Source organism: Pongo abelii, chromosome 17 (assembly GCF_028885655.2).
Source record: "Pongo abelii isolate AG06213 chromosome 17, NHGRI_mPonAbe1-v2.0_pri, whole genome shotgun sequence".
Taxonomy (NCBI): Eukaryota; Metazoa; Chordata; class Mammalia; order Primates; family Hominidae; genus Pongo; species Pongo abelii.
In genome coordinates, this window is record NC_072002.2 from 16505988 (window position 1) to 16526618 (window position 20631).

Below are 20631 nucleotides of genomic sequence, written 5' to 3' on the forward strand. Positions count from 1 at the left end.
GTGAAGGTGGCTGTGCCAAGCTGGCTCTGTAACCTGCCAGCCTTTGCCCCAGGGTTGGCGGTGCGGGCCCGTGGGTTGGCCACCTGGGGTTCTGGCCTTCATGTCCTTTCTCTTTCCTCCACATGGGTCGACCAGTACTGCAGGTGGAGGGAAGTGGGTGGCAAGGCCTGGGGTGTCCCCAGCACGGCCAACCTCCGCTCGTGGCTGCTCCTCGGTCAGGCCTCCGGGGTCGACCAGCTGCCGCCCGAGGGTGTGAGCTGGCGGCTCTCCATGTCCCATGTCGACCAGCAGGCCGTCTGGACTGAGCGGTGTGCAGGGGTGGGTGCCCGTCAGGACGAGCTGGATCCAGAGCGTTGGCATCTCGGTCGGAACCTCCAGGGTCGACCCCCTTCCACCCACAAGCTCCGGACTTAGCCAATGGCTCCCTGTGTCCCAGGCTGACCAGCAGGCGGCTGGTGGTGGTCCCACTGGGCGGTGCGGCACACCCATGTGAGGACACCTATCCCCATTCATGCGTGGGTGTCCCTCACCAGCCTCGGCCTTCGGTGAAGCTGGGACCACGTGAAACTCCCTCTCCTACATTTTTTTCAGCCCCACTTTGTTTGCTTCCACAGTACATTTAAGAGAGAGTCACTGTTGCCATCAGTAAGTAATACTTCCTCCTTTTGTTTTTTTTGGTTTTGCTTGTGTTTTTTTTTTTTTCCTTTCTTTCTTTCTTTCCTTTTTCTGGGGATCGAGTCTCACTCTGTCACCCAGGCTGGAGCTGGAGATGGAGTGCAGTGGTCCCTTCTCAGCTCATTGATGCCACTGCCTCTGCCTCCAGGGTTCAAGCGAACAGCAATTTTTGTATTTTAAGTAAAGATGGAATTTCACCATATTGGCCAGGCTGGTTTCGATCTCCTGACCTTCCGCCCACCTCGGCCTCCCAAAGAGTGCTGGGAGTACAGGCGTGAACCACCACCCCCAGCCAATTCCTTTTTTCCTTCAATCTTATTTTCTGTACTCTGCTGTGTATAAACATACATATATATATATACACACACACACACACATACATACACACACACAAATATGTAGTGATAAAACTACATAGATATTTCCATAATTAATACATGTTTATATTATAAATGTTAATTTTATTGTATGAATATGTATTAAATGAAAACCCATTTCATTTACATATACATGTGTATATATATCCTTCCTTTCTTCCTTCCTTCTTTCATTTATTATTTTTTATTTTCGCTTATTTATTTTTTCCTTTGGGCCTGCCTGGTCTTCTCACTCTGGGCTCTGGTGACCTCAGCCTCCCAAGTAGCTGGGACTACAGGGTTATCTTAAGCCTGGAAGGCAGAGGCTAATGTGGGCTGTGATCGCGCATCTCCACTCCAGCTTACGTGAGATGGGGTGAGGTGGGGTGGGGTGGGTTGGGGTGGGGTGGGGTGGGGAGAAAGCAATTGTTTGTGATCTTAATTACCTTTCTGCTTTATTCATACCCTCTTATTTGCTTCTTTATTGTCATGGGTTATTCTATGTCATTTTCATGTTCATCATTTTCTTGCTTGCTTGCTTGCTTGCTCATTTATTTCCTTCCTTCCTTCCTTCCTGGCAGGGTCTTCCTCTGTGTCTGTCGCCCAGGATCACCCCAGCCTCAACGCTTTGGACCAACCAAGCGGTCATCCTGCCTCTGATCTCTCCCATCCCCATTACCTGGGACTACAGGCACGCACCACCACACCGGTTGACTTTTATGTTGTTCTTCATGTTTTCCGTAGGTATGTATGTATGTGAGTGAGATGGGGCTCGGGGTTCTATCATGTTGCCCAGGCTGGTCTCGAACTCCTGTTCTCAAGCAATCCGCCTGCCTGCCTCGGCCGCCCACAGTGCTGCTATTACAGGTGTGAAACTCTGCATCTAGCTCATTCTATATTTGCCTGCCTGCCTGCCTGTCTATCAATCGTTTTTAGTACGGATGTGCTCTCGCTTTGTTGTCCACACTCTGGGCACACATAATCTCTTTTTAAACTTCTATGATTATTATTATTACAGGTGTCATCTCACATGTCGAGGTGATCTCAAACTTTTAGGCTCCAGTGATCCTCCCACATCGGCCTCCCAGAGTGCTTTGATGACACTCGTGGGCACAGTACACTCTGGTTATATTTGTCATGTGTCAGTTCTTTCTGTTTTTAGTACGGGGACTGCAAACAAAATTTTGAGACGCATCTTACCAATCTGTCTTTTCTTTCTTTTTTTTCTTTAGATGGAGTTTCACTCTTGTAGCCCAGGGTGGAGTACAATGGCGCGATCTCGGCTCACCGCAACCTCCGCCTCCCAGGTTCAAGTAATTCTCCTGCCTCAACCTTCCTGAGTAGCTGGAATGACAGCAATGCACCATCATATCCGGCTAATTTTTCTATTTTTAGTACAGATGGGGTTTCTCCATCTTGGACAGGCTGGTCTTGAGCTTCCGACCATTGGAGAATTTTAACTTATTTGGTGGTTGTTTTTCTTCTGTGTCTGTCTTCTGTCTCACTCTCCTTCTCTGCCTGTCCATCTGTCTCTCTCTCTCCCTCCCTTTCTGTTTCTCTCTCTCTGTCTCTGTCTTTCTCTGTCTGTCTCTTTCTCTGTCTCTTTCTCTCTGTCTCTGTCTCTATGGCTCTCTCTCTCTGCCTGTCTCACTGCATCTGTCTTCTGTCTTATTCTCCTTCTCTGCCTCTGTCTGTCTCTCTCTCTTCCTTCCTGTCTGTTTCTCTCTCTCTTTCTGTTTCTTTCTCTCTGTCTCTGTCTCTGTCTTTCTCTGTCTCTTTCTTTTTCTCTGTCTCTCTCTCTCTGTGCCTGTCTCTCTGTCTGTGCCTGTCTTCCGTCTTACTCTCTTTCTCTGCCTGTCTGTCTCCCTCCCTCCCTGTTTGTCTGTTTTTCTCTGTCTCTGTCTCTCTCTTTCTGTTTCTGTCTGTCTCTCTCTGTCCATCTCTGTCTTTCTCTCTCTGTCTCTTTCTCTGTCTGTCTGTCACTTTCTTTCTCTCTCTCTCTGTCTCTCTCTGCTTGTCTCTCTCACTGTTTCTGTCTTCTCTCTTTCTCTGCCTATCTGTCTGTCTGTCTCTCTCTGTCTCCCTCCCTTTCTGTTTCTCTCTCTCTCTGTCTCTCTGTTTCTCTCTGTTTCTCTCTCTCTCTGTCCATCTCTGCCTTTCTCTCTCTGTTTCTCTCTCTCTCTGTCCATCTCTGTCTTTCTCTCTCTTTCTTTGTCTTTGTCTCTGTCACTCTCTCTCTCTGCCTGTCTCTCTCACTGTGTCTCTCTTCTGTCTTACTCTCTTTCTCTGCCTGTCTGTCTGTCTGTCTCTCTCCCTCCCTGCCTTTTTGTTTCTCTCTCTCTCTCTATTTCTGTCTGTTTCTCTCTGTCTCTGTCTTTCTCTATCTGTTTGTCTGTCTCTTTCTTTTTTGGGGCACGATCTCCGCTCACTTCAACCTCTACCTCCCAGGTTCATGCCATTCTACTGCCTCAGCCTCCCGAGTAGCTGGGACTACAGGCGCCCACCACCACACCTGGCTATATTTTTTGTATTTTTAGTATAGACGAGGTTTCACTGTGTTAGCCAGGATGGTCTTGATCTCCTGACCTGGTGATCCACCTATCTCGGCCTCCCAAAATGTTGGGATGACAGGCATGAGCCATCGTGCCCCGCCTGTCTCTTTCTTTTTCTCTGTCTCTCTGTCTTTCTCTCTGTGCCTGTCTCTCTATCTGTGCCTATCTTCTGTCTTACTCTTTTTCTCTGCCTGTCTGTCTCTCTCTCTGTCTGTCTGTCTCCCTCCCTGTCTGTTTGTCTCTGTCTCTGTCTCTCTCTTTCTGTTTCTGTCTGTCTCTCTCCATCTCTGTCTTTCTCTCTCTGTCTCTTTCTCTGTCTGTCTCTCCCTTTCTTTCTCTCTGTCTGTCTCTCTCTCTCTGCCTGTCTCTCTCACTGTGACTGTCTTCTGTCTTTCTTTCTCTACCTATCTGTCTGTCAGTCTCTCTCGGTCTGTCTCTCTCCCTCCCTTTCTGTTTCTCTCTGTCTCTCTGTCTCTCTCTTTCTGTCTGTTTCTGTCTGTCTCTCTCTGTCCGTCTCTGTCTTTCTCTCTCTTTGTCTTTGTCTCTGTCTCTCTCTCTCTGCCTGTCTCTCTCACTGTGTCTGTCTTCTGTCTTACTCTCTCCCTCTGCCTGTCTGTCTCTCTCTCTCCCTGTCTGTCTGTTTCTCTCTGTCTCTGTCTCTGTCTCTCTCTCTTTCTGTTTCTCTCTGTCTGTCTCTTTGTTTCTCTCTGTCTCTCTGTCTCTGTGTCTTTCTCTCTGCCTGTCTCTCTCACTGTGACTGTCTTCTGTCTTTCTTTCTCTGCCTGCCTGTCTCTCTTTCTTTCTCTCTCTGTCTCTCTCTCTTTGTTTCTCTCTGTCTCTCTCTGTCCATCTCCATCTTTCTCTGTCTGTCTCTCTGTATCTCTCTTTCTTTCTCTGTCTCGCTGTCTCTGTCTCTCTCTCTCTGTCTCTCTCACTGTGCCTGTCTTCTGTCTTATTCTCTTTCTCTGCCTGTCTGTCTGTCGGTCTCTCTTTCTCTCCTCCTGTCTGTCTGTCTCTCTCTCTCTCCTTGTCTGTTTCTCTCTCTCTGCCTCTGTCTGTCTCTCTCTCTTTCTGTCTGTTTCTCTCTCTCCCTCTGTCTGGTTCTTTCTCTCTCTGTCTCTTTCCCTCTGTCTGTCTCTCTCTTTCTCTCTGTCTCTCCATCTCTCTCTGTCTGTGTGTGTGTGTGTGTCTGCCTTCTGTCTTACTCTCTTTCTCTGCCTGTCTGTCTGCCTGTCGGTCTGTCTCTCTTTCTGTTTCCCTCTGTCTCTGTCCATCTCTGTCTCTCTCTGCCTCTGTCCATCTCTGTCTTTCTCTGTGTCTTTACCTGTCTGTCTCTCTCTCTCTCTTTCTGTCTTTCTCTCTTTGTGTATCTTTGTGTCTCTCTGTCTGTCTCTGTCTCTGTCTCTGTCTGTCTGTCTCGCTCTCTGGCTCTCGCTATCTCCCGCCCTCTCTTTCTTTGCAAAATAAGTTTAAGTACATATAATCTAATCCATTACCACGGCCTGAATACTTAACTTTAGACATCCCAGCTTTGATCTCCCTACAGAATGCTGTACTGAACTGGCGAGTTGATTTCTGGACTTGGATACCTCATAGATACTACATATTAATAAAGATCCAACCCTAAAATATGGGGCTGCATCTCCCTTGACTGTCTCAAAAAATCATACCGCTGTTCACCTTGGATGCTGGGAGGGTTTTCTCAATGTGCATCTGCTCATGTCCTTCATGACCTGTGACTGAGACCTGTCTGTTCTGTCTCAAATATGTATCTGCAAACACTTCTCTCCATTTCCACAACTACCCACGGCCCATTGTGGAACCACTGGCTCTTTCAAAAAAAAAAAATCCCAGAAGTGGCTTTGGCTTTTGGGCTAGGAGGTCTAAGCCTGCTGAGAACTTTCCTGCCCAGGATTCTGTGTGAACAAAAGTGCCACTTCTGGGAGCTGGGATCCTCGGGACCATGCTTGCTAGTGCTGCATGAGTCTCTGGAAGGACGCATGGGACTCTGCAAAGCTGACCTGTCCCACCGAGGTCAAATGAATACCTCTGCATTGGCCCGAGGCCTCCAACTTACATCACTGTCACCATCACCTTCAGCATCCTTGTGAGCCTGCCCAAGGCCCCGACTCCGGGGAGACTCTTGGGAGCCTGGCCTTCCTCTGCTAATGTCCAAAGGGATGGTGACTTCCACCCACAAGGTCCCCATTGAAATGCGAAGATGTAGAGTGTAGGTCAGAGAGGGGACCAAGAGGGGAGACGTCCTGACAGGCGATGAGTTCCCTAGGCTCTGGCCATCCAACTCATGTCCCACATCCCGGGCACCCACGGGACACTGCTGCTTTATCCCCTTCTCTGTCCACAGCCCCCCCCACCCCACAACCCACCCTCACACACTGGAGGTTACAAAACCACACGGCATGAATAGAGCCTGATGGAGCAAGAGCTCATTTCACGAGGCAGGGGGATGGGGTGCGGTGGAGTGCAGTGGGGGTTGGGGGGTCTGTAGAGAGCCCGATTCTCCCTTGTGGGTGGCTACAGGATACAAATGAACATCACTTCTTGGGCGGAGGGGCTTCCTTAGGCCATCACGTTTGTGGGACTGTCTCTCAAACCCTTCCTTGAGGCCACAAAATAGATTCCACCCCACCCCTCGATGTTTCCCTGGGTGCTGGATGTATTCTGTCAAGAGACCTGAGCCTGACAAGTTGAGTGAAACTCCTTTATTGGCTTTGTGTGTTTGTTTGTTTCTGAGATGGAGTCTTGCTCTGTCCCCCTGTGGCTGGAGTGCAGTGGCGTGATCTCAGCTCACTGCAACCTCTGCCTCCTGGGATCGAGCGATTCTCCTGCCTTAGCGCCACCACGCCAGGCTCATTTTTTTTATTTTTAGTAGACACTGGGTTTGACCCTGTTTCATTGGTTTTCACTGGAGATTCTAGATTCGAATCACACCTCATTGTGTGCCACATAATGACGTCTTTTTTTTCTTTTTTATTTTTCAAAGCACAATATATCTGCTTTATTTGAGTGGCTTTGTATATCGTTATAATTGTGTTATAGATGAAGAAAAGGTAGTAAACACGGCCCTAATGATAGTGAAAGTGAAAAAAAAAAGAAAGGCTATCTGTTTTGTAGTTAGAATAAATTTGCTCAGTATTTAGAGTTACCTAAATACGTCAGCATTTAAACTCCTCCTAGTAAAAGCTTGTCAATCTGAATAATCCTCCTTTAAACACAATTTTTGATGTGGTTAAGGTTTTTAAGAATGCGACTCCTGCAGAATAGCTGGACAGACAATACACATTTAAAAAAGAACAACCCAAGGATCAACCAGACTTGGGAAAAAATTAAAAACAACACAAGTCTTATGAAGAACTGAGTTCTTAAAATATTACAGAGAACATAGCTAGCGGAAGAGAAGGCAGTATTCACAAGTTGATTATTACATTTGTCAGCAATAGCTAGCACTATTTTTTTGGCAATCTTTCAGGCACTGCAACTACTACCGCAAAATGAGATATAATCCATTAAACAACATATTCACAAATCAAAAATATTTTAGTAAAATAATGCTTCAGATTTAGAAGCAAATCAAGTGTTAAAACTCAACTGCTATAATAATTAACCCCAAAGATAACCATATCTGACAAAAAAGCTTCCAGAGTTATGACTTCACAATTATACTTTCTCTTGATATTTATTCATTTTATTTTATTTTATTTTATTTTATTTTTTTCTTGAGTTGACGTCTCACTCTGTCACCCAGGCTGGAGAACAATGGTGTAATCTTGGCTCACTGCAACCTCCACTTCCCAGGTTCAAGCGATTCTCCTGCCTCAGCCACCTGAGTAGCTGGGACTATAGGCACCTGCCACCATGCCCAGCTAATTTTTATACTTTTAATAGAGACGTGGTTTCCCCATGTTGGCAAGGATGGTCTCGATCTCTTGACCTTGTGATCTGCGTGCCTCAGCCTCCTAAAGTGCTGGGATGACAGACATGAGCCACCGTGCCTGGCCTTCTGTTGATATTTAAACTTTTAAGTCAGTCCAGAAAAATACAATAAAAGTCAACAGTAACTATGGTGTTGAGGCAGAAGTAGGACCAAACTTTTTCAAATGTTATTCAGTTGATAACAATATGACCTGGATAGTAATTTCCTATGTTTCTACTTATACACAAGTACCAAAAAGTAAAACAGAGATACTGCTAAATAAATGGGTACACTAAGTTCTTAATAGTAACTCAATAAACTGGAACACTGTCAAAAAGCAGCAACTAGTGATTTTTTTCAGTGTTTTTTTTTATATTATCCAATAAGTGAATTATGCTATTCCTTTCCAATTTCCCAAGCACTTTTTGTCCCAATCACCATTTCTGTGTTCGAAGAAAAAGTAACAAATCAAGTAACAAAACCAAACAAGCAAACAAACAAACAAAACACAACTACAGTATCTGCAAAAGTTTGGTAGAAGACTGAAACTGTTGAGTATAAGGATCTCGTATTCCATTATCATTAGTTACCTGAAGAGTTTGTTAAAGACATACATTTCATAAGAAAACATGTTAGTTTGAAGTTACTGACCAGTATGTACCATCCCTAAGTATTAGTAACCAAATTCATGATGATAAAGAGCTATCTAACAAGAAAAATTAGTGACTTTAGCAACATCAACAAGACATTGTCTTTACACTTCGTTACCACTTACCATGCATTACAATGTCTAGGATTGACTCTGATAGCATTTCACAAACAAGCTAATGCTTTGTCCAATTCTTCAGTTAAGACAAACTCTCGCCCTAATACAGTATAGGCATAAGCATAATTTGGATCCACTTGGATAGCTCTCTGGAAGAATTTAATTGCAATATCGTGTTCCCATTGCAGACTGAAACACTTCCCTGCAGCACATCAGGCCTCTGGCGAATTTTTATCCATGTCTGTTAAGTCTTTTGACAGAACTGTAAGAGCGACATCTTTTAGAAGATGCCAAAGTGTTGTACAGTAGATTTCCATGCCTTCGACTCTATAATTCTCAATCCTTCTAACCTCTGAGAATATTCTATCAGCTTGCATGTACTCTGAAAGTTCAAAATAGACCCTTCCAATTTGGCACAGTATCCAACCAGTATTGTAGTGGTGAGAAGGTAGATAGCTCAAAATATTTATAGCTCCCTTGTAATGGTATGACCACAAAGCTAAATAACCTTTCCCCCTTTCATGAGGAAGGCTCATCAAGCCTTCTGCTGCTGCTTTTTGTGGATTAAAAGCCTGAATCTGAGGTGTGATTGTGGATATTTTCCCTTCTGAAATGATGAAAGAGTCCAATTTTGTAATTTCCAAGCTATCATTTATGTTAGGTTGAGTTATTCCTCCTTTATTAGTTTTACTTTTTGTTTTTCTGTTTGGGATTTTAGGTGGAAACTTCATTTTTAATTTCTTCCTATTTGCCTTGGTTTTGGAACTGTCACTAGTAAAGAGTCATGCACTTTTTGATGCAGTACATTTGTGGGAGATGTCATAGTGGGGCTCAATACCTGAGGTGTTGTACCTATTTATGGACCAGAACTTTCTGTTTGTGCAAGAATTGGAGTTACCTCTTGGCTATTTCCACTCTGTGAGAAGACAGACTTTTCTCCAGTTTGGCCGATTCTGGCAACAGACTTTTTTGAAGGGGCTCCGGTGGATGGCACATCAATTTCAGAAGGTGTATTAGTGTAATTTTGTAAATAGGCTCCATCTCCAGGACTTGGGGTTTCTAATGGCAAAATACTAAAACTTGGGGTGGATGGACTAAGAGCTGCTGCTCCTCCTAATAAACTTTGACCTGTTTTTGGTTTATTTTAAACCTGTTTAGATAATATGGAAGTTCCTCTTCCCAGTGGGACAGTATCAGGTGAAATTACATCTGAATCAATAGAAGACACAGGGGAATCTGTATTCAAGGAATACTTTGAATTGGAAGATTCTAAATTCAATCTGTTTAATTCAATTGTGTCCTGGGGTGTTTCCATAAGAAAGGTCTCAGGCTGTCTGTGACATAAACTATGATTAGGTACTTGTGTTGTGCAAGAGTTGGGCAGACAGTTGCTAAAGTTCTGTAAAGATGTGAATTTAAATGTTTGGTCGGATCTGGCTTTTCACCTATTACACATAATGATTCAAAGGCATAGCAGAAGAAAGGATTTAAACTAAGGCTCTTTTGGTAACATTCTGATCCTTTGGCAAGCCGATCTGTCTTGCAATATACATGTCCTAACAATGGAAGAGGAAAGCAAGCGGAATCACCAAAATCAGTAACAATATCATCATGGCTTTTCTACTTATTAAACACTCCACCAGATAAGATTTGTTCCCCTTCTGCAAACTTGCTGAGATCAACACAACATTTTGTAAGCAGGTATTTGCATTGTGTTGTAGGACAACTGTGTCCTTTCAAGAGTCTATATGCTTTATAAGCCTTTCCTGGGCAGTAAGAACAGGTCGCCAGTAAAAACGAGGCTTCTTCTGAGTGTATTTCTGCATAAAGATATTCTGCGAGGAAAACCCCATCTCAGCAAGCATAGTGGTTTAGTGCTTGCCATATAGCAATCTGGACGGGTTCCTGCAGCACCGTCATCCTCGAGGCTCAGGCCCAATTTCTGCAGTGCCTCAGGAACCCCCCCACCCCCCCACCTCCCTCTCCACCGTAGTGGCTCCGGGCTGGCCAGCCTTGGCTCATTTAAACTCACCAGTTTTGTAGGTTGCCTGTTCACTCTGATCGTAATTTCTTTTGCTGTGCAGAAGCTCTTTAGTTTAATTAGATCCCATTTGTCAATTTTGGCTTTTGTTGCCATTGTCTTTGGTGTTTTATACATGAAGTGCTTGCCAATGCCTATGTCCTGAATGGTAGTGCCTAGGTTTTCTTCTAGGATTTTTAGGGTTTTAGGTCTAACATTTAAGTATTTAATCCATCTTGAATTGACTTTTGTATAAGGTGTAAGGAAGGGATCCTGTTTCAGCTTTCTACATATGGGTAGCCAGTTTTCCCAGCACCATTTATTAAATAGGGAATCCTTTCCCCATTGCTTGTTTTTCTCAGTTTTGTCTAAGATCAGATAGTTGTAGATATGTGGCATTATTTCTGAGGGCTCTGTTCTGTTCCATTGATCTATATCTCTGTTTTTGTACAAGTACCATGCTGTTTTGGTTACTGTAGCCTTGAAGTATAGTTTAAAGTCAGGTAGTGTGATGCTCCCAGCTTTGTTCTTTTGGCTTAGGATTGAGTTGGTGATGAGAGCTCTTATTTGGTTCCATATGAACTTTAAAGTAGTTTTTTCCAATTCTGTGAGGAAAGTCATTTGTAGCTTGATAGGGATGGCAAAGTGATCCAGAACTAGAAATACCATTTGACCCAGCCATCCCATTACTGGGTGTATACCCAAAGGACTATAAATCATGATGCTATAAAGACACATGCACATGCCTGTTTATTGCAGCACTATTCACAAAAACAAAGACTTGGAACCAACCCAAATGTCCAACAATGATAGACTGGATTGAGAAAATGTGGCACATATACACCATGGAATACTACACAGCCATAAAAAATGATGAGTTCATGTCTTTGTAGGGACATGGATGAAATTGGAAATCATCATTCTCAGTAAACTAATGCAAGAACAAAAAACCAAACACCGCATAGTCTCACTCATAGGTGGGAACTGAACAATGAGAACACATGGACACAGGAAGGGGAACATCACACTCTGGGGACTGTTGTGAGGTGGGGGAAGGGGGGAGGGATAGCATTAGGAGATATACCTAATGCTAGATGACGAATTAGTGGGTGCAGCGCACCAGCATGGCACATGTATACATATGTAACTAAACTGCACATTGTGCACATGTACCCTAAAACCTAAAGTATAATAATAATAATAATAATAAATAAGCTCACCAGTTACCAGGGGATAGGGGAGGCCAAGCCAGAATGACTTCTTTACCCTGCCGACTCTGGAAAGCCCGGCCCCTTGTGATCCATTGCAAAGTGAGAGTCACCACATTCTTGGAAAACGGATCCACTCCCAAGTTCAGTGGAGGGATGTGGCATGTAGGTCGAAGGACTCTCTTCCTTCTGATTGGCTCGGCACAGTGGGGCCTAGGGCTGGGGCTCTCTCTGTGCAGACCGCTGACTCCCTCTACCTTGGGTTCCATTGACCCCACCCTGGAACACGGGCCTTGGCAGATTCTGGCCCTTCCTGGCCCTTAAGTCGCTGTCATAAACCCCATCTCATGCTGGATGCCCCTATGACTGTGGCTCATGCCTCTCTGGAAATATTGGAAATCTCTCCTCTACACATGGTCACCTAAAACCCCAGGAGCTCGGGACACATGGCCGCCATCCACCTCACTGCTTTCGGGAGAGAATGCTGAGAGTCTCTTACCGACTCTCTGTTGACTTGAGTTCTTCATGGGTGTGTGGTTAAGACGTAGTGAAACCAGATGTATTAACTCAGGCCAGGTGCTGGTGGCTCAGGCCTGTAACCCTAACAGTTTGGGAGGCCAAGGCTGTGGGATCCCTTGAGGAATTGCCTAACCCTGGGGAGGTTGAGGCTGCAGTGAGTAAGCCATAATGGTGTCACTGCACTGAAGTCTGGTTGAAAGACAGAGTGAGGCCCTGTCACAGGCACGCAGGCAGGCAGACAGACAGACAACAGCTGTATTGTGTTCTTCTCTGGGTAGGAAGTAAAAATAACAGAATACAGCGCTTAATTTTTTTTTTTTTTTTGGGATGGAGTTTCACTCTTGTTGCCCACGCTGGAGTGCAATGCCACCATCTCGGCTCACTGCAACCTCCACCTCCCGTTTACAAGCGATTCTCCTGCCTCAGCCTCCTGAGTAGTTGGGATTACAGGCATGTGCCACCACACCCAGCTGATTTTGTATTGTTAGTAGAGATGGTATTTCTCTATGTGGGTCAGGCAGGTCTCAAACTGGCCACCTCAGGTGATCTGCCCACCTCGGCCTCCAAAAGTGCTGGGATGACAGGCTTCAGCAATTGCACCTGCCCAGCTACTTTTTTTTAAATTTTCAATTTTGATCTATTTATTATTATTTTTTTTTGGAGACGGAGTCTTGCTCTGTTGTCCAGACTGGAGTGCAGTGGCGTGATGTTGGCTCACTGTAAGCTCTGCCTCCCAGGTTCACGCCATTCTCCTGTCTCAGCCTCCCAATTAGCTGGGACTACAGGTGCCTGCCACCGCTCCTGGCTAATTTTTTGTATTTTGAGTAGAGACGGGGTTCTTGTGGTAGCCAGGATGTTCTCAATCCCCTGACCGTCGTGATCTGCCCACCTCGGCCTCCCAAAGTGCTGGGATTACAGGAGTCACAGCGCCCAGCCTATTTATCTATTTATTAACTTTGAGTCCAGTTTATGAGACCAGTTAGTTTTTGTATTTTTTTAGAGACGAGGTTTCACCATGTTGCCAAGGCTTGGATCAAGGGATCCACCTTCCCTCACCTCCCAAAATGCGAGGATGACAGGCTTGAGCCTACCGTGCCCAGCTCACCCCCTTCACCCACCCCAGCTTATCCCTCAGGTGCATGAGGCCGAGCGGTGGTTTGTGGTTCCCACCCCCAGCACCCTTCATCCAGTCGCCACTGCGGTGTCCGCGAGTGGGTCCTGAGGGAGCTCGTTGGTGTGGGGGTCGAGGCGGTTGAGTGGGACGCACCCCTCCCATGCAGGGAAGGGTGCTACCTTGTCTGGCGAGCGCAGGTCCGGTGCTCCCCTCTGGCAGGTGGGCGTGGGCCGTGTGAGCGTTTGCGGTGGCCTCGGGCAGGTGACACATGTGCTGGCCGGCCGCCGAAGGGCTACCGTTCTGCCTCCGACAGGTTGTGTGTTGGTTTACTTGGAGGTGCTTTGCCTGGGAGAAAGGAGGTGGGTGGACGGCGTGGCCCTTGGGGGATTGCATGCACGTGCAGCAGCCAGGCCCCCCACCCGGACTGCAAAGGCTCAAGTTTGCTGCAAACAGATTTTTCCTGGTACCGCAGGCCCCCTCCCTTCCCCAGGCATCCCTGGGCACCTCTGCTGCCCCAAAGAGGGGCAACTGGCAGGTGGGGAGTGTGATCCACCCTTGTTGAGAAAGCCTTCTCTAGTGATCCGAGAGGTGTGCCTTTGGGGTATTGGATCCCCCGGCCTGCCTCCTCTCTCTGCATTATGGTAGCACTGCCATAGTGACTTGTTTGCAGAGGACCCTCCTCCACTTCCCCCTCGACTGGGTGAGGGGGAGAGAGCGAGGGTTCCTCCGGCCTCCATGGTGGGGACCGAGGGCGGCTCATCACCTACTGTGTGGCCCGTGCCTCCCCATTCCGAGTTGGGGGAGAATCCCTCTGGGCCAGGCCAGAGTCCTAGTGGATGGGAGGCTGCACGAGCAGTGGCTGTGCCCAGTGTTCTGTCCAGCGCGTGACCCGCTCCACTGTGAGCCAGCTCTCCGACTGTTCCCCTGCGGAGCAGCAACCCATGCCAACGACTGTGTTTGCGTGGCACGGGATTGGGCCTTCTGGCCCTGGGAAGAGTCCTAAGTGTGGGGTGTGCCGGTCTCCCAGAGCTTGACTGGGTAGGAGGATGGACGAGATATGAGTAACATGACCCTGGCGTTGGGTTTGTGGCTGAGGTAGCTTTGGGATCCTGATGGTGGCAACCAGGGCTCATGAGGTGGGTCTTGGTGGGTGCCTCAGGCCATCTGGCATCCTAGGTGGGATGCCGTGTGTCCTCCCTTGTGTCTGTGGTGGTGGGATCCTGTGGCCATATTTTCCTTGTGGCCTGGCCATGCCTGAGGTTTCTCCCTGAGCTGCCCATCTGCGGGCTCCCAGGTGCCCTTGTCCTCGTGGTCCCTGGCCTTGCCTGTCTGTTCCCCCACCCCGCCCACGGATCCTCTCTCCCTGAGTGGCTCATCGGCTTAGGCTGTGGTGGCCCCGTCTGGGACCAAACCCGGCTCCCCCTTGTGGGGCTCCACCACAGGCCACTGGTTGGCCCGCTGTCCTTGTCCCCAGGCACGCATCTTTGGGACCAGGTCAGTGGTGCCCAGCATGGGCCTGGTGGGCCCATGAGTTTGGGGAGGGTTTGGCGTCAGCCTGCAGCAAGTGCGGGGAAGAGGTTACCAGGGGCTGGCCATGATGGCAGCGGTGGTGGGGGAGCTGTGGGCCCGCCGAAGGCCAGTCGGCTGCTCCAGGTACCGCACAGGGCTGCCTTCATGCTCGGAGGCTGCTGGCAGTGAGACCTCAGGCACAGCGGTCTGCCTCTTGTTCACTGCCCAAACGTTGGGGCCACCCTGCACCCACCGCACGCGAGTGGCCGCCAGTCCCTCATGGCTGCCGCACACGGGTTGGGCGGTCTGCCTCCTCACAGTTGGACGTGAAGGGCCAGGAGTGGTGAGCCCGTCAGGGGGTGTTGTGTCATTTGGGTGGATGGGATATCCGGTTCACTGCCCCACCACCCCTCTCTCGCTGCCCCACCCTGCTCCCTCTCTCCCACACTCCCCGTCACCCATCATGCCTTGCCCATCCTTGCGACTGGGATGCTGGGCTCATCCTCACAAGGCCTGGAGGCCGCTTTCTACCTACATGGTTGATCCTACCAGAACCATATGCTTGTCTCAAAGATTAAGCCATACATGTCTAAGTACGCAGGGCCAGAACAGTGCAACTGTGAATGCTTCATTAAATCAGTTATGGTTCTTTTGACCTCTCACTCCTCTCCTACTTGGAAAACTGTGGTAATTCTAGAGGTAATACATGCCAAAGGGCACTGGCCCCCTTCATGAGGAAGATGCGTGCATTTATCAGATCAAAACCAACCCGGTCAGCCCCTCTCTGGCCCCGGCCAGGGGGTTGGGTGCCGCTGGCTTTGGTGACTCTAGATAACCTCAGGCCAATCGCACGCCCCCAGTGGCAGGGACGACCCATTCGAACGTCTGCCCTATCGACTTTCAATGGTAGTCGCTGTGTCTACCATGGTGACCACGAGTGACGGGGAATCAGGGTTCGATTCTGGAGATGGAGCCTGAGAAATGGCTACCACCTTCAAGGAAGGCAGCACGTGTGCAAATTATCCACTCCTGACCCAGGGAGGTAGTGATGAAAAATAAGAATACATGACTCTTTCGAGGCCCTGTAATTGGAATGAGTCCACTTTAAATCCTTTAATGAGGATCCATTGGAGGGCAAGTCTGGTGCCAGCAGCCGTGATAATTCCAGCTCCAATAGCATATATTAAAGTTGCTTCAGTTAAAAAGCTCATAGTTGGATCTTGACAGCGGGCGGGTGGGTGAGCCATGGCCCGTCCCCACCCCTTGCCTCTCGGTGCCCCCTCGATGCACTTAGCTGAGTGTCCCACGGCCCGAAGTGTTTACTTTGAAAAAGTTAGAATGTTCAAAGCAGATCTGAGCCACCTGGATCCTGCAGCTAGGAATGATGGAATAGGACAGCGGTTCTCTTTTGTTGGTTTTCGGAATTGAGGCCACGATTAAGACGGATGGCCAGAGGCATTTGTATTGTGCCGCTAGAGGTGAAATTCTTGGACCGGCACAGTTCGGATCAGAGCTGAAGCATTTGCCAAGAATGTTTTCATTAACCAAGAAGTAAAGTCAGAGGTTCTAAGATGATCAGATACCGTCGTAGTTTGGACCATAAACGATGCCGATTGGCAATGTGGCAACATTATTTCCATGACCCACTGGGCAACTTCTGAGAAACCAAAGTCTTTGGGTTTTTGGGTTCCTGGGGGTGGTATGGTTGCAAAGCTGAAACTTAAAGGAATTGGTGGAAGGGCACCACCAGGAGTGGAGCCTGCAGCTTAATTTGACTCAACACAGGAAACCTTACCCGGCCCGGACACAGACAGGATTGACAGATTGATAGCTCTTTCTCGATTCCATGGGTGGTGGTGCATGGCCTTAGTTGGTGGAGTGATTTGTCTGGTTAATTCTGATAATGAATGAGACTCTGGCATGCTAACTAGTTATGGGACTCCCAAGCAGTCAACTTCCCCCAACTTCTTAGAGGGACAAGTGTCAGCGTTCGTCCCCCCCACCCCACCGTGGTCGGCACTGCCTCCCTGTGTTGTGAAACCTTGTGACCCCTCCCTGGGGTCTCATCCTGTTGCTCTCTGACTGGCCAGCCTGAGGTAATCCCTCTGGGGGACATGCTGTGCCAGGAGGGCCTCCCGTTATTGGAAGTGCCGTCACCAAATCGACCTTGTATGACTTTTAGTGGTGGATTACTGGGTTCCTGCGTCAATGAAGAACGCAGCTAGCTGTGAGAATTAATGTGAATTGCAGGACACATTGATCATCAACACTTCAAATGCACTTGCAGCCCAGGTTCCTCCCAGGGCTATGCCTGTCTGAGCGTCGCTTGCTGATCAATAGCCCCTGGTGGTGACCCCAGGCTCCTCAGGGTTCATGGCTGGGGGTTCCGTGACAGGGCCCACTGGGGCACTCCATCCCCCCAAGTGCAGACCAGCAATGTCCACCCTCCTCTCCCACCATGCCCACCCTTTTCCCGTCCCCCCACAGGCCCTGTGTGGTCATGCATTGGGTGGCGTGGGGAAAGAGGGCTCCCAGCTGTGAGGAAGAGAGAGGGCAATCCCAAGTAACTTAGCAAAGGAAGCAAGTCCCTAGACTTGGTGCAGCCACTGTAGGGGTGGCCTCCCAGTAGCATCGTTAACATCAATTGTAATTGGTAGGCAATCACTTAGTTTCACATTTCATTACCCAAGTTATACAAACGTGTAAAAAAAATACAGTTTTAATAAAAGGGAGTAAACCATAATATGAGTAATATTCACAGTCTCTTGTTGGAGAAGGTAGTGTTTTCTCAGAAATGATGCATTCCTGGAGCAAGGTCATTTTTTGTTTGGTTTGTTAAATATCTATTTCCATTTTGACAAAACACTGGAAAAGCCCAGCTTCACAAGAACTCCCCATGAGAACGATCACACTAAAGAACACCCATAACACAAAATCAAAACAAGTGTGGTCCGGGATTCACATTAAAGACTCATTACCAAGTTTTCTTAGAAGGGATAAAGAACACAAAATTACTTTTATGTGATGGAAGACAGAGAGAAAGAGTAAATGGAAAAATAAATGTTAGGCAATAACAGTGAAAACCAAGCTGTGGAATAAAATGAATGGGAATGTTTTGTTTGGTATTGATTTCCTATCCTTATATCAGAAAGTATGGGAAAGAACAAAGCACATTTTTTTGAGACAAATAGAACATAAAGCAAATGATTGTTAAAGACTATTTTACAGTGCTAACAAAACTATTTGTGACTTGCTTTTTCCCTTTAAAAATACGATTTTGTACAATTACATTTATATAAATTATTGAAATAAAATTGTAAAGATGGAGAACAGACTATGAAATTGCCAAGGGGAAGGGGTGGAGGAGAACTTGTCAGAGTGTCAGCAAAGATCGCAAGTTGGAGCCTGATGGTGAGGCTACAGTTCTGTATCTTGACTGTGGAAGTGGTAGTTACAGACATCTACACCACATAAAAATTCACAGAACACACGCACACACATACACACATACAAAAATGAATGCATACAAAACGGTTGCAATCTGAGTAAGCTTTCTGAATTGTACCTATGTCAGTTTCCAGGTTTTGATAATGCACTATGGCTATGCGAGATGTCACCATTGGAATTAGTAAAGAGTACCTAAGACATCCCTGTACTTTTGCATCTTCCTGTGAATCTATAATTATTTCAAAAGAAACTTGAAAATCATAGCAGACTTTCACTTCAAAGAAGAAAAAAACTGAAGATTAATGAAATAGTTGAAGAACATCAAATACTCAATAGTCTGTATGAGAGCTCTATTCTGTCCACTCACAGCACAGCTGTCATTTAGCCTTTTCCTGACGTGCCCTGGAGGACTTGAGCTCCTCTTGGATTTCCAAGGCCGATAGTGTTTATTTGTTACTAACTTTGTACTGGACACCCCAAAAATGAAAATTGATTGAATAATCATTTATAATAACAACTAGTAATTTTACTTATAAAGACACAATAGTGGTAACGAATTTAAATATTTAGGGTAAAGAATAGGATCTTTGTAAGACAATACTGGCAAAATTTAAAAAGAAATAATAAGGAATCAGAAACATAAGTAGTTCAGTATTGTGAAAAAATTCTGGATCTGAGAAGCAAAAGAACAGAGATTGTATTGCGTTTCTGCTCCAAACCTGACGACTCACCTTAGGTGTGTTTTGTTTCTGTGCCAAAGCTGCTGAATCACCTTGGGCAATGCATGCCCTTTCCCTGAATCTGTTTTCTTTTCTACAATATAAAGTGAGTAGTTCATCTCCAAGGTTCCCCAAATATTGACATTTTCGGCTCCACATGAACTTCAGTTGAATTCCTAATTTCAGTGTGGTTAATACATGTGTGCTACAACACAAGCAGTGTGTCTAAATGCTCATGTTGGTCCTAAAAACTAATTATGAGCAGTTTGGAAATCCCGTTGTTGTAGAATATGCAAAGGGATATTTGTGAGCACTTTGAGGCCATGATGAAAAAGGAAATACCTTCACATAAAAACTATAAAGAAGGTTTCTGAGAAACTGCTTTGTGATGTCTGCATTCATCTCACAGAGTTAAATGTTTCATTCCTTTGATCAGTCTGGAAGCTCTGTTCTTTTACAATCTGCAAAGTGATATTTGTGAGCTCTTCGAGGTCCATGGTGAAAAAGGAAATATCTTCAGATAAAAACTAGAAAGAAGCTTTCTGAGAAACTACTTTGTGACGTGTGCATTCATCTCATAGAGTTAAACCATTCTTTTGATTGAAAAGCTTGGAAATGGTGTTTTTGTAGAATCTACAGAGGTATACTTGTGAGCGCTTTGATGTCTATGGTGAAAAAGGAAATATCTTCACATAAAAATTAGAAGAAGGTTTATGAGAAACTGCCTTGTGATGTGTGCATTCATCTCACAGAGGTAAATGTTTCTTTTCATTGAGCAGATTGGAAACTCTGTTCTTGTAGGATCCGCAAAGGGTTATTTGTGAGCATTTTGAGGCCTATGGTGAAAAAGGAAATATCATCGCATAAAAACTTGACAGAAGTTTCTGAAAAACTTCCTGGTTATGTGTGCATTCATCTCAGAGAGTTGAAATATTCTTTTGATTGAGCAGATTGGAAAAAGTATTTTTGTAGAATTGGCAAAGGGATATTTGTGAGCACTTGGAGGCCAATGGTGAAAAAGGAAGTATCCTCACATAAAAACTAGACAGAAGCTTTCTGAGAAACTTTTTTGTGATGTGTGCATTCGTCTCAGAGTTGAACCATTCCTTTGATTGAGCAGTTTGGTAACATACTTTTTGCAGAATATGCAAGTGGATATTTGTGAGCGCTTTGAGACCTATGGTGAAAAAGGAAATATCTTTACATAACAACTAGACAGAAGGTTTCTGAGAAACTGTTCTGCCATGTGTGCATTCATCTCACAGAGGTAAACGTTTCTTTTCATTTAGCAGGTGGGAAACTCTTTTCTTGTAGAATCTGCAAAGGGATATTTGTGAGCAGTTTGAGGCCTATGGTGAAAAAGGAATTATCATCGTATAAAAACTTGACAGAAGTTTCTGAGAAAATTCCTGGCCATGTGTGCATTCATCTCAGAGAGTTGAACTATTCTTTTGATTGAGCAGTTTGGAAACAGTATTTTTGTAGAATCAGCAAAGGGATATTTTTCAGCTCTATGAGGCCTACGGTGAAAAAGAGAATATCTTCAATACAAACTATAAAGAATGTTTCTGAGAAGCTGTTTTGCAAGGTGTGCATTCAACTCATAGAGATAAACGTTTCTTTTCTTTGATGAGTCTGGAAACTCTGTTCTTGTAAAATCTGCAAAGGGATATTTGTGAGCGGCTTGAGGCCTATGGTGAAAAAGGAAAAATCTTCACATAAAAACTAGACAGAAGATTTCAGAGAAACTTTGTGATATGTGCATTCTTCTCACAGAGTTGAACCATTCTTTTGATTGAGAAGTTTGGAAAC

The 20631-nt window shown here is 46.0% G+C and overlaps 1 protein-coding gene, 1 non-coding gene and 2 pseudogenes across 7 annotated transcripts in view; 2 read left to right on the plus strand and 2 right to left on the minus strand.

The window, feature by feature from the left end:
- LOC129057178 (uncharacterized) overlaps positions 1-3573 on the plus strand; it is an 82208-nt gene extending 78635 nt beyond the window's left edge. Inside the window, exons 1-4 of one of the 6 annotated variants that reach the window (XM_055078586.2) lie at positions 155-489; positions 615-645; positions 1639-1775; positions 2264-3573. In XM_055078586.2, coding sequence (XP_054934561.1) covers positions 2656-3573 — 918 coding nt within the window. In that variant the 5' untranslated portion in view covers positions 155-489; positions 615-645; positions 1639-1775; positions 2264-2655. The other 5 variants (XM_063716808.1, XM_055078583.2, XM_054547090.1 and 2 more) reach the window with 5 other exon arrangements.
- Positions 3574-8288: 4715 nt separating this feature from the next.
- Positions 8289-9022, minus strand: LOC134760323 (cell division cycle protein 27 homolog; annotated as a pseudogene).
- Positions 9023-9114: 92 nt separating this feature from the next.
- LOC134760324 (cell division cycle protein 27 homolog) lies at positions 9115-10203 on the minus strand (annotated as a pseudogene).
- Positions 10204-16826: 6623 nt separating this feature from the next.
- Positions 16827-16978, plus strand: LOC112131667 (5.8S ribosomal RNA). The gene has a single exon (XR_010137689.1). It is a non-coding gene; the product is annotated as a 5.8S ribosomal RNA (ribosomal RNA).
- Positions 16979-20631: the final 3653 nt, after the last annotated feature.